Source organism: Pelobates fuscus, chromosome 5 (assembly GCF_036172605.1).
Source record: "Pelobates fuscus isolate aPelFus1 chromosome 5, aPelFus1.pri, whole genome shotgun sequence".
Taxonomy (NCBI): domain Eukaryota; kingdom Metazoa; phylum Chordata; class Amphibia; order Anura; family Pelobatidae; genus Pelobates; species Pelobates fuscus.
The window spans coordinates 5798820-5812193 of record NC_086321.1 but is presented as its reverse complement, the minus strand read 5'-3'; the positions used below and the strand labels follow the sequence as shown (position 1 = coordinate 5812193).

Genomic DNA, 13374 nt, shown 5'->3' with positions numbered 1-13374 from the left:
GTCCTCAAAGTATATATGTATTTATCAGCAATGTCATTAACAACAAAGGATGTGGCTGTTCTTTCAATGATCCAGGGAGGACAATCTACAAGTCTGCCCTATGAGAGACTCGAGGGGCATGAAGATACGGATAGGGAGGACTCAAGCAACATTTTCATTACATCGCTTCCTCAAAGACACGACTGAAAGTGTTAGCTGTAATGATTAACACAATGATAAGTGAAAAGAGGAAACTAAACGAGCTTTCTTGATTAATCACGGACAATTCCAGGGCAAACACAAAATGAAATGAAGATATTACTGATCCATGGAACGTCTACAGGTATGTCTGCTGCTTGATATTAGATCTCGCAATAATTAACGTAGACCATGTATATATATTTTAGCGTTTATAATTAACACATTATAAATGTAGTATTACATGAACAGATGTCAATGAATGTGTCCTTGAGGAATTAGATGTATATTACTAGAGGATGTTGCACTCTGATTATTAGAAATAGTTATATAACAAGACACGCTCAATCAGCAAACCCATTACATTTCAATATGTGCATTACTTTTATTTCTGATTGTTCTTTTTTTTTCTTCTTCTTCTACCTATTACCCATATTCTTGGATGCAAACAACTCGCCTTCGTAGACAGAAAACAGGACCAGCCTATGGAGTGCGCTGGTAACCTGGGAATCTATGTAAAAGAATAATAAACTGTGACTCCATAGCTCATTGCTGCTAGTGTAAACATATTCATGGAAAAAGGCAATTTTCCAGTGCAACAATAGTGGCACCAGCATTCTGCAAACTCAAAGGCCAAAACATGGACCAGAATGAGGCGTGATCAGAGCTGCACATTTGTAAACAATGCTCACATAGTCTTCAGAGATCAAGCTCTTTACTGGAAAGTACAGAATCATTTATGGTTATACCTTAGAGCAGTTAATCTCTACAAACCCTTAAGTCTGTGCCCCTGGTAGTTTCCGGCTGGGACCTGATCTAGCAGTGCTGAGTCTTGGTGCTGTATGAATGAGCCCCCGACTTGTCTCACAGTTCAGATTTTGATAACGAGAGGTGTCAGGAGGAGGCCGCCGACACACTGATATAAAGCTGAAGCCTCCCAAGCAGCAGGCTGGGCAAGAAACAGTTTCCTCATGATCCAACACTGAACTTGAAGAAGCATGTAGTGGAACTGTGCTACCACTCTCTCCTCCTTCACACCCCAAACCAGGAAGCCTGCCCTCCCACAAATTGCCCTCCAGAGATCCTAAAGGGCTAGGATGAATCCCACCTACCCACCCCATGGGTTTCTTGCAAACTACATTATTGTTGTCCGCAAGGCTTATTCTGCTGGGGGCTTCTGATTGCTCCTGTTGCCAGGTGCTCACAGGTGGGGAAGGGGAACGAGACGATGATGGAGAAGATGAGGACGAGTGAGGAGGGAGAGAAGAAACAAGAAATGGTCGATTTGTCACTAAACGTGGAAACCTCTGGCAGAATGTGTTTTCTTCTGTGCTATCAGGGCTGCTAGAGCAGTCCATCGGTTCCCCTGTAGGATTGTCTACAAGCTGAGTGCTCTCTACATTTTTTCTGCCTTGCTTCCAAAGTCCATTCCAGTCCATAGCTCTCTCTGGAGTATCTTTTCCAACTGGAAGCATCTTATTATCTTGAGAGCCGTGGTCTGGTGAAAAATCATTCACAACACATTCACTGACTCGGCTGGGTTTTACAGAATTAGCCACAAACATCTTCTCTTTCCATTCCTGATCTGTCCTTTGTGGAATAGGAACTCTGGCCACTTTATTCTCATTCCACTGAAGAATGCACCTTTCAACAGGGATCTCAACCACATAGTCTACAAATGTGTTACCGGCACTCTTCTTAGTGGGTAGCTTTTCCTTCTGATCCTGAATGGAGTATAGAGAGACCCAGTCATTCTTATCTACAGATTTAGTAATTAATGTAGATTCCAGGTTTCTAAAAGTATTGGTGCCTTCAGAAACCAGTGTAAGATTGTCAGAATAATTCTCAATTTCCAAAGAGTTATCACAATTGACCTGTAAGATGCCATTTACCTTAGGTCTTTTCTCTATGTGATTCTTGCCCGTTCCTTCTAAATTGACAAAATCTGGTTCCCGAATAAGCCTTGCACGGTTACTGACCAACTTATGCGCCCCTCTCTGTAAGGGTGTGCCAAGCAAGCAAGGACTCTCTCTATGAGTTATCTCTGGTGAGGAAGGAAGGGATCTACAGCGTCTCGGTCTTGTTCCTGGCTGTGAAAAATCACACTGAGCTTCTACGATTGGCTCAGGAGTAATAGGGCTACTTAGCTGATAAGACAGGGGAGGAGGAAGATCAAAGGTCAATGATATGACTGATTTGCTTGGTGTGTCAAACAGCTTGATCCGACCACCTTTGAGATCCTCCCGTTGTGAGAATGGATTGATGCGGGCTGGAGTGTCCTGCAAAAGATCATCGTAGTGGTCCTGAGTTCCCAAACCAAATGGAGATGGTGGTGAAAACACATCAGACTGACTGCGAGACAAGCGTTGCTCAGGTGGTGTTGGGAGACCCCAGCTGTGCTGCTGATTATCCGGGAGCCGAATAAAATCTGTGCCTCCTGGAACAAATATCAAAATAAAGAAATGAATCAATGAATAATAACTTTGAATTACAACATGATACATAAAACTATTAAAACTATTCAAATTATATCAAAATGCTCCTATTTACAGCTAAAAGTACATTCATTTTATAAACACCTACCATCAGGAAAACAACATTATGTCACACTCACTATTATACATGATGTAGCGGACTGGGTCCTATACCAGAGTACACCCCAGTTTCCTGGAGGGGCTGATGGCTCACCTCCTGCCCAGTGATTATGGTCCCAGAAAGATGGGACCCTTTACGTACAATGGCTGAGATTAATGGGATTTTGTATGGCACTACTGGCCCTTTAAGACCAGTAGTATACTTTTACAGAGACTTCGGATCATATACCTTATGCAGCAAAGGACATTGAGCTATATACCAAAATTCATGTCTTTTAATATATTTTCATGTATTGTGTATTCACCTTGTATGTAGCATTCGTCTGATTGTTCGGTAAGATCACTCAGTTTATTATACGAGTGAAACTACCGAACAATCAGACCACCCCAGGAATAAGTGTGCCTCCAATTACCGTTTGCAACAATGTTGCAAACAGGTAATTGGCAATCCGTGCAGTATGAGATTTGTCCTCTGGGTGGCCGCCATTCGGGAAACGAACACGTGGCAGCAGCCATCTTAACCTCCCGAACAGCGGTGTTTTGTCATCGAGTGTCTGGAACTAAAATCGGACACTCGACTAGGCAAACACCGCTGAGACCTCCAGACTTCTATGGATTCGTGCTAGCAACAGCTATTTTATTTGGTATTTTCATCCGGTTATATACACAAACAGAGACCGACCGCAAGGCCAAAACTCATGGAACTATTTTCGGCTACTTTGCCTATGCGGTCGGTCAAATATTTGCTTCCCCATAACTCCCGAACCCCTGGTCTGATCTGGGTGATTTTTTAATATGTTTCTCACCCAGATCAGGGCTACCAGGGGATACCACATTTAAAGGTGTACTTACCATATTTGGGGTACATCCAAGAATTGGGGAAAAGTATATATATTATAATTATGTTAACTGTTAAGCTAAGGGGAGGAGATGTGTGGGAGTTAACGTCTATGTGATTGTGTACTGTATAATTAATGTGAATCCCTCCCTTGCATGGGAGAATGCTTTAAAAGAAGGTGGTTAGGAATTAAACTTCAGTTCTGCTCCTGATACTGTGTGTCGTCTAGTTATTGGGAAAGGTGATGGGATACTATTGGATTTTACTGCTGATTGTGCTTGTTATGCTGCTGGATTATTCTATTACTGTGGATGTTTCTCCTGGGGTTACTGCTTGTTCCTGAGCCACATCTGGAATACCAGCGGAAATAGACTGTGAGAGACCAGCGTTCCGCTACACATAAAGATAATGATTAGGCCTCAGTATGTATCTATACAGAGTCTTTCATTTTGGGTAGTGGGGATACTTACTAAATTTGGAATTGCTAATTGTGAAAGAATACCCCATCACCTTCGGCTCTTTCTGTTCGTCTGGATTCATGTCCCAGTTTTGTTTCGTATATTTTGTTCGGGTCCCGAACCGAGACTACCCCAGAGACTCATTAGAATGTGGAACGTTATGTATCTTGTACGAAAACTGCAAAGGAAATAATTAATAGAATGCTCTACTGGGTGGCCGCCATTTCGTACATGCAATCGCACGTGGTTGGGACAATGGATGGTGGCCATCTGGTCTCCCGAATGCTGGCCGCGGTACTTGGTCGTTGAGTGCCTGGCATTTCGGCCAGGCACTCCCGCGAACATCGGTCACCATGGACCTACGCACGTTGCAGTTCACCTAGACGAACAGCGTTCGGGAGTTACAGACTACCGAACACAGGGAGCATTCTACACGAACCAGCTTTCCTATTCCTTATGTGGTTTTCGTACAAAACCCCATGAACGAAGACCGGCTCTTGCCACAATTTCCATGGAACTATTTGGGGCTTCTACCTCGTAGCAGACCGTTCAGAACTTCCCTGTGATGGAGATCCAAAACTACCTAACGGATCTGGGTGATTTTTGGATATACTGTTCACCCAGATCCAGGCTATTTATGGATGTGACTTTTGTGGGGTTCCCATGTATTCTGGGGTGTTGTAAAATTGTTAGTTTTTCTGTGCCTGGAGATAACAAAGTTAACACAGTTCTGGACTCAATTATCTCACAGGCACAGAGGAGTTCACTGACTGTATAAATTTGATGTCTGTAGTGCCAATAAACAGTCTTCTCTCAGCATTAAGCCTTTGCTCATGGCGATATTGTACCTCGGGGATTATTGGTGTGTTATTATGGGAAAAGGGCATCCATGGCGGTGATACTTTGACAGCAGAAGGGATGTTAAATACCAAGTAAATACCAAGTAAAATATTTGTCCAGTTTGCAATATGATTATAGGAATAATTATTTTTCTTTATGGGGATTATGGGTGATTACACATCCCAAGAAGCATATTTGAGGGGCTTTTGTGGGGTTCCCATGTATTTTGGTGGGTACTTTGGGGGTGTTGTAAAATTAATTGTTTTTCTGTGCCTGGAGATAATTGAGTTTAGTACAGTTCTTGACACAATTATCTCCCAGGCACAGATGAGTTTACTGTATTAATTTGATGTCTGTACTGTCAATAAACAGTCTTCTCCCAGCATTAAATTTATCCCCATGTTTGGGGGGATTATGTGATACTGGCGATGATATACCTCATGGATTATTGTGTTATTATGGGAAAAGGGCATCAGTGGCGGTGACAGACCGCCACATTTGGTGGCAACGGCGGGATCATCCCTTTTTCCTGGAAGGATAATCTGAGGTTGGTGCTGGTGTACAGTGAATGGAAGGCTGGTACACACAGCTTAAGCGCAGCGCATTGAAGGAGTTGTTAGGAGTTTGTGGAGGTACTGCCAGCAACAAAGCCAAGCGGGTCATCAGCTAATTAAGGTAGTTGGACCGGGAGAACTTGGTCGTGGCAACTCCGACCGTTCGGGAGAACGAGACTGAAATCAATCAGGAGATTAGGGAACAACTGGCACTGTTCGGGCCAAACCCATCTCTGAAGAAAAGTAGGTCCCTATACAAGCGAGGAAATTGTCAGGCAAAGCGGCAGACGCTTTTCGGCCATCCCAGACCACGAGATCCACAGCTATAAGCGGGTAAAAGCGGCGCTCCTGGTCCGTTATGCAGTGACACCCGAAGCGTAACGCAGAATTTTCCGGGACTCACGCAAAAAAGACAAAGACAGAGTGGGCCTGCCGGCTGCACTAAGCAGCATCCTACTGGATTACAAGCTGTCAAACGACCACCGTAGACAACATCTTACAGCTCATCCTGTTGGAGCAATTCTTCAATTTTGTACACTCAGACATCAAGGAACGATCCACCAGCCCCAATAGAAAGGGGAAGCTATCACCACCCTATCCGGCCTACCCCTACTAGCAACGGACGCCCTTCAACCACCGGGTCCCATTGCTATCGCTGCATACAACTTTGAAATCTCTACAATGACTGTCCCCTGGAGCCACCCAGGCCCAACTCGACCACGGGCAGTCGCCCCCTGTATAGACTATCCTGTACCTACATCCTAGGAAGCTAGAGGCTTAAGCCGGGAGGAGCTTCTCTGAATACTTTACGAGGCAGACCTTGTACAGTCAGCGAGCCCCGACAACCGGCAACATCATTGCCAGTTAGTGATGAAAAATAGCAAGACGACACGTTTGTTCAAAGGCACCTGATCAACACTGAGCGTCCAGGGAAATCTGTAGCTGTCCAGGTGGCCGAGAGAGCTATCTACCAGCTCACTACCGCCCTAGTACACCTAGATTGGGTTGCAGGAGCCGGCACTGTTAATGTGGGGTCATGAAAGACTTACCTGCCGAAGTGTTAATGGGCAACGACTTGGGACCCCTACCTTCAGCATTTGGGAGGGAGGTAGTGGGAGACCCTTCATTCCAGAAGTATATGAAGAAATCTAGGTTAAATCAAGGGGGATGGGGGGGAGGGGAACGGACAGTTTGTCTAGGAAGGCAGCTGGTTATATAGGCTTAGAGTCCAGGGTTAACTTACCTGGGCCAAGGCAGAAATGCCAACTGGTTATCTCAAAGAAATACCGGCTGGAGTTATTGCGAGTAGGGCACAACATACCATTAGCAGGGCATTTGGGAATTCGCCCGACATCATACCGGGTAACCCAGAACTTTTTCTGGCCTGGGGTATCCAATGATGTCCGGAGGTTTTGCCAAATGTGTGGTATGCCAGAGAGTAGGCAAAGTGGAGACCACCCTAAAGCTAAGATGATCCCTATGCCAATCATTAAGGAGCCCTTCAGTCGTGTAGTAGTGGACCTTATAGGACCTCTAGACCTGCCTAGCCGCTCCAGTAAGCGTTACAGCCTATACCGCCCGATACGCCGAAGCCGTGGCTGTTTCTAACATCCAGTCCGAGACAGTGGTTGATGCCTTGGTCAAGATCTTCTCTCGAGTCGAATTTCCCAGAGAGATTTGTCCAACATTGGTCCGTAGTTCTTTCCTGACGAAATTTTGACTCTGTCTGGGTCCGCTACCTGCCAGCTATACAGGGTCCCTCACGTGCATGGCCCTGGGACACTATGGGGTATTGCGGGGCAGGTGAGTTGTACAGATAGATCCATTTAGTAGTATAATTTTTCCCTAGTTTCATTTATATTACTTTTTTCTTTCTCTTTCACTGTTTGTAATAATGACAAGTGTTTTTCCCTTTTTCTCCTTTTTTATACAGCTGGTTGCCAAACTGGCTCATATTTAAAGATTTTTTTCATTCATTTTTTTCCCCTTGATCAACATTGGCAGGTGAGCCTTATAATAATTGTCTGACATTGAGATAGTTCTATCTGAGTTATATGGTTTGTTTAATCTTTCTACGTTTATATCTAAGATATGTTATTTAACAGAGTTCTGTTTTGTACAGATAAATAGGTTTTTGGCAGTTCTTTTTGATTCATTTTTTATTCAATTTTTGTTTTAATTATAAATTATAATACATGTATTCACTCCATTAGCTTTCCCTACTGTATATACATTATACTGTTTGGCATTTCCTTAAACAGTTTTTGGCCATACGATTCTACTATGTCTGTGTGTTGTTAACTGTAAATGACTAATAAAGTTGTGTGGAGGACGCATGACGCAGCGATGCTCGCTGACGTGACAATGCGGAAGTAGGAGAATACCTCGGAGTGGATGCAGCTAGGTTTTGCCGCCAACAACAGGTACATAAATTACACTTTATTTGTTTGATAGAACGCAGAATATAAGGGCCGTCGAAGGGACATGGATGTCCCGAGCGCGCAGCCCACTTCAAAGACTGCCTAAGCACGATCTGCTGTTCTGACCACACACACACCCACTGGGAGCTGATTTAGTGATTGCCTGTTTGCCACAGGGCATTTGGGAATTCGCCGGACATCATACCGGGTAACCCAGAACTTTTTCTGGTCTGGGGTATCCAAAGATGTCCGGAGGTTTTGCCAAATGTGGGGTATGCCAGAGAGTAGGCAAAGTGGAGACCACCCTAAAGCTAAGATGATTCCTATGCCAATCATTGAGGAGCCCTTCAGTCGTGTAGCAGTGGACCTTATAGGACCTCTAGCCCTGCCTAGCCGCTCCAGTAAGCGTTACAGCCTATGCCACCCGATACGCCGAGGCCGTGGCTGTTTCTAACATCCAGTCCGAGACAGTGGTTGATGCCTTGGTCAAGATCTTCTCTCGAGTCGAATTTCCCAGAGAGATTTGTCAGACCAGGTCACCCAATTTACTACCGACGTGACCCACCAACTGTGGGCGGTCTGCGGGATAAAACTGATGAGTTCCCTGTACCACCCCCAGACTAATGGTCTCTGCGAGAGCTTTAACGGAACCCTGAAGCAAATGATGAAGAAGTTCACAGCCACTTGCAGGAACTGAGAGCGATTCCTGCCTCACTTTCTCTTTGCTTGTAGGGAGGTGTCACAGGAATCTACTGAATTCTCACCCTTTGAGCTGTTGTACGGATGGCATTTAAGTGGACCCCTAGATCTTATTCGGGAGCACTGGGGAGGGGGGGGGGAGACAGACTGCAGGGGTCCTGATTGTACCCTATGTGTTTGAACTGAGGAACTGCATGGAGGCATTGGCTCAAACCGAGCGTGAGAACCTCCAGGCGGCCCAAAAGTGCCATTGGGTGTGGTACGACCGGAAGGCCAGGCACCGTAGCTTCCAGGTCGGACAAAAGGTCCTGGTACTCAAACCAGTCCGACAGAATAAGCTGCAGGCTGCCTGGCAAGGGCCGTATAAAATTATTGGGCAGGTGTGTGATACCACCTACACAGTAGCTAGTTGTGAGAAAAAGGACGTGAAACAGCCGTTTCACATCAAAATGCTCAAAGAGTACAAAGACAGGGAAGAAGAGGTAGTCGCATTATGCACGCCAGCATTTGAGGATCCTGAGGCCCTCCCCTTGCCCGACTTGTTAGGAGGTGACCCGAGAGCAGAGACCACAGAGTTGGGGGAACGCCTGGGACCGCAAGAACAGGCTCAAGAGATCCACCGCACAGTAGAGGGGGCCAGGCTCCCTTGGAACAGCCCCCTAACCGCATACCAGAGGCAGTGCGGGAAGGGATGCTGAAAGAAATGACTGAGATGCTCCGCTTGGGGGTCATTGAGCATTCTGAGTCCTTGGGCCTCGCCTGTAGTATTGGTACCAAAACGGGACGGTGCGACCCGTTTTTGTGTGGACTACAGGCGCTCAACGATAAAACGGTCACTGATGCCTACCCGATGCCCCAGTAGATGAACTGCTGGACCGTATTGCTAGGGGAAAATATCTGACCACTATTGACCTCTGTAAAGGCTATTGTCAGATTCCCCTAGCCGAGGAGGCCATACTGTAATCGTCCTTCGTCACGGTTATGCCGTTTACGATTAAGATCGCCCCAGCCACCTTCCAATGGATGGTGGACCGCCTCCTAGATGTCTCCAGAATTATGCTTGTGCCTACCTGGATGACATCGCGATCTTTAGCGATTCCTCTGAGGCTCATCTCGACCACATAGGGACAGTATTAGACAGGATTAGGAGAGCCACCTTAAAAGGACACTATAGTCACCAGAACTACTACAGCTTAATGTAGTTGTTATGGTGAGTATAATAGCACCCTTCAGGCATTTTCATGTAAACACTGCCTTTTCAGAGAAAGGCAGTGTTTACATTGCCCCAAGGGACACCTCCAAGTGGCCACTCCTCAGTAGGCAGCCCTGCCGCTCTGCATGGGAAAGCTGAATTTTCCTCATAGAGATGCACCTAAATGGTGGGTTTTCACTATAGGGTCAGGAATACATGTTTGATCCTTTAACCTTGAAGTCAGACAAGTGTCATATTGGTATGGCGGAGGTGCAGTATCTGGGCTACCATGTAGGATGTGGTAAGCAACGGTCAGAGCCTGCTAAGATTGAGGCCGTTGCTAACTGGCCCATTCCCCGTACCAAGACACAAGTCATGGCCTTCTTAGGGATAGCCAGCTATTATAGGCGCTTCGTACCAGACTATAGCGCCATTGGTCAAACCCCTGACTGACTTGACTAAGAAGAATTTATCCAGGCAGGTTCTGTGGCCCCCGGAGTGTGAGGTGGCTTTCCAAGCTCTGAAGCAAGCCCTTGTTAATGCGCCTGTTCTAGCTTCCCCAGACCCTAACAAACGCTTTATTGTCCATAGAGACGCTTCCATGTTTGCACTGGGGGTTCTAAGCCAGGTCGGAGAAGACGGAGGGGAGCACCCAATTGCCTATTTGAGCCGGAAGCTACTACCCAGGAAGGTCAGCTAAGCGGCCATTAAAAAAAGAGTGCTTAGCCTTAATATGGTCACTGAAGAAACTGACCCAATATCTCTATGGCTGCGCTTTTACGCTCATCACTGACCACAACCCCTTAGTTTAGCTCAACCGGGTCGCTGGAGATAATGCCGTCTTCTGAGTTGGAGTCTAGCCCTATGACTTCACCATCCATTAACAACCTGGCAAACAGAATGGGAACGCGGATGGGCTCTCTCGTCAGACTGAACTGGTAACTTGACCAGTATGTGGGGTCCGGACTAGGGATCAACCTATATTGGTTTTTTTAGAGCAAACACCGATACAGATAATCTGTGAACTTTCAGGCCGATAGCTTAGCGATATTCTGTACATCTACAGTTTTGAGAAAAACATTTTTTTTTTAATTAAATGTTAAATGCACAAAATATACATGCCAGTCAGATGTTTTTTATGTTTTCAAGAATATTTATATGTGTGTGTAGTGGATGCAGTGTGTGTGTGTGTGTGTGTGTGTTTGTGTAGTGGACGTTCGTCTCTTTCTGTTCGTCTGGATTCATGTCCCAGTTTTGTTTAGTTTATTTTGTACGGTTCCCAAACAGAGACCACCCCAGAGGCCCATTAGAACGTGGAACGTTATGTATCTTGTACAAAACCGCAAAGGAAATAATTAATTAATAGAATACTCCATGAATGGAGACCGGCTCTTCCACGGACCACAATTTCCATGGAACTATTTTGGGCTTCTACCTCGTGGCAGACCGTTCAGAACTTCCCTGCGATGGCGATCCAAAACTACCAAATGGATCTGGGTGATTTTTGGATATATTGTTCACCCAGATCCAGGCTACCCATGGGTTCCCATGTATTTTAAGGTGTTGTAAAATTTTTAGTTTTTCTGTGCCTGGAGATAACACAGTTAACACAGTTCCGGACTCCATTATCTCACAGGCACAGAGGAGATGTTTACTGACTGTATAAATTTGATATCTGTAGTGCCAATAAACAGTGTTCTCTCAGCATTAAGCCTTTGCTCATGTTTGGGGGGATTATGAGATACCGGCGATATTGTACCTCGGGGATTATTGGTGTGTTATTATAGGAAAAGGGCATCCATGGCGGTGATAATTTAACAGACCGCCACACTAATAGACAAGCAGAAGGAATGTTAAATACCAAGTAAAAAAAAAATCAGTTTGCAATACGATTATAGGAATACTTATTTTTCTTTATGGGGATTATGGGTGATTACACATCCCAAGAAGCAAATTTGACCGGTTTCTGTTAAAGATGATCATGATTATCATTATTTTTCTACATGGGAATTATGCATGGATTATCATGGTTAAACATATTTGACCTGTTGGAGTCATGAAGATAATTTCGCAAGGTTCTAATCAAATATCTCAAATGTAGACATATTTCAAGGATGATCCTGCTTTTAAAATGACCCGTTCACTTAAAGCAGCACTGTCATGCTGAACTTACCTTTCTTTAATCGATTCCTCTTCTCTCCCTCTGTCAGGACCTGTTCTTCATTTCTTCTTGTCTGCTCTAATTTCCTTTAAAACATAAGACAAAGTAAGGACTACTTGGTCTTATGAAGGATTCCTACGCTTGAACAGCGATGGAACAAAGTGTGCTTCGTTTCTGGTGATCAAAGCAATTTCCCCAAAATTCTCACCTTGGATCCGTGATCTCGCGACGCTTCCTGTCAGTATTCCCGAACGTCCTGTAACTTAGACAGAACGATGGCAAAACTACCGAATTTCGTCCTAACAGAATGAGAACAGTTTGTTCATTCATGTTAGGACGCAATTCGGGACTTTGTTTGGATCGGGACTATTGTCCCTCCCCCCTGGCCCCACCCCCTCAGAGGCAGGTGGGGGCCCTAAATGAAAATGTGGGGGGGATGGGTCCTAACTCTCATAACTCTGATTGGTTGTTTGATAGCAACCACAGTGTTGTTGTTAGTCAAATTACACAGCATGGGGAAATTCCATAGAACTTTCCCACGCTGTTTAAAATGACAGAGAGCACTCTGATTGGTCTGATTTCAAGCAAACCAATCAGAGCGCTCTGAGCCCAATTGCCGGGCGTGGGAAGGCTTTATAAGCCTTTCCCCATCCTGCGGAGCTCAGTCTGCGTGGTGCCCGCCATGGGTGAAGATGGATTCTTTTTTTTTTGCGCTCTGTTTTTTTTTTTTTTTTTTTATAAAGTGCGACGTGTATTATGGACTTTTATTTGGCCTTTTTTGGGGGCTGAAAAAAGAATATTTTAGAAAAAAGAAGACCTCAAATGGTAAGTTTTATTTAGTTTGTACAGGTATATAGTTCTCTTGTTCCCCCTCACTAATTTTAGGGTGAGGGGTGTAGGTAGGGGTTTATTAATTGTTTTTGGGGTGAGGGGTGACTAGGGGACCCCAAGCCACCTAGGGGGGTCAACATTTAATTTAGGGCCCCCACCCGCCACTCAGGGGCCGGGGGAATTCTCCTCCACTTATTTTTATTTAGGGCCCCCACCCGCTGCTCAGGGGTGAGGTCCCCCCTTCCGTTTAATAGCCCACACTAGCATGGCAATGGTGAGGGCTCTGAAGGGAGGACACAGGTTTTTTTTTTTATTTTTTTAAACAGTGAGCAGCCAAAGCGTAGCGAGTAGGGGCAGAATTTACTAACACTAAGTAATCTTTACTTAGTATTAGTAAATTTGGATAAAAACAGGGGGTAGGTGCAGCGGTTCAGTAATCCATGACAAGGAATATGCGGAGAGAACCAGAGATTAAATAATAGTGTGGTATTTAACACTATAGTGGTGATAGGTAAAATAAAAGATGTGCACTCACACTTGTGTGATTGTGTATTAGTAAATGTGTCTGAAAGATCAATTTAGGTCTTTCAGCCTTTTGGTAGATAGCTCC

The 13374-nt window shown here is 45.0% G+C and overlaps 1 protein-coding gene across 2 annotated transcripts in view; it reads right to left on the bottom strand.

Annotated features, from left to right (window-relative positions):
- Nucleotides 1-380: 380 nt before the first annotated feature.
- TESK1 (testis associated actin remodelling kinase 1) overlaps nt 381-13374 on the bottom strand; it is a 119388-nt gene continuing 106394 nt past the window's right edge. For both annotated transcript variants that reach the window (XM_063453538.1, XM_063453539.1), the window contains one exon: nt 381-2614. In XM_063453538.1, the coding sequence (XP_063309608.1) occupies nt 954-2614 (1661 nt within the window). In that variant the 3' untranslated portion in view covers nt 381-953. The remainder of the gene's footprint in view (nt 2615-13374) is intronic.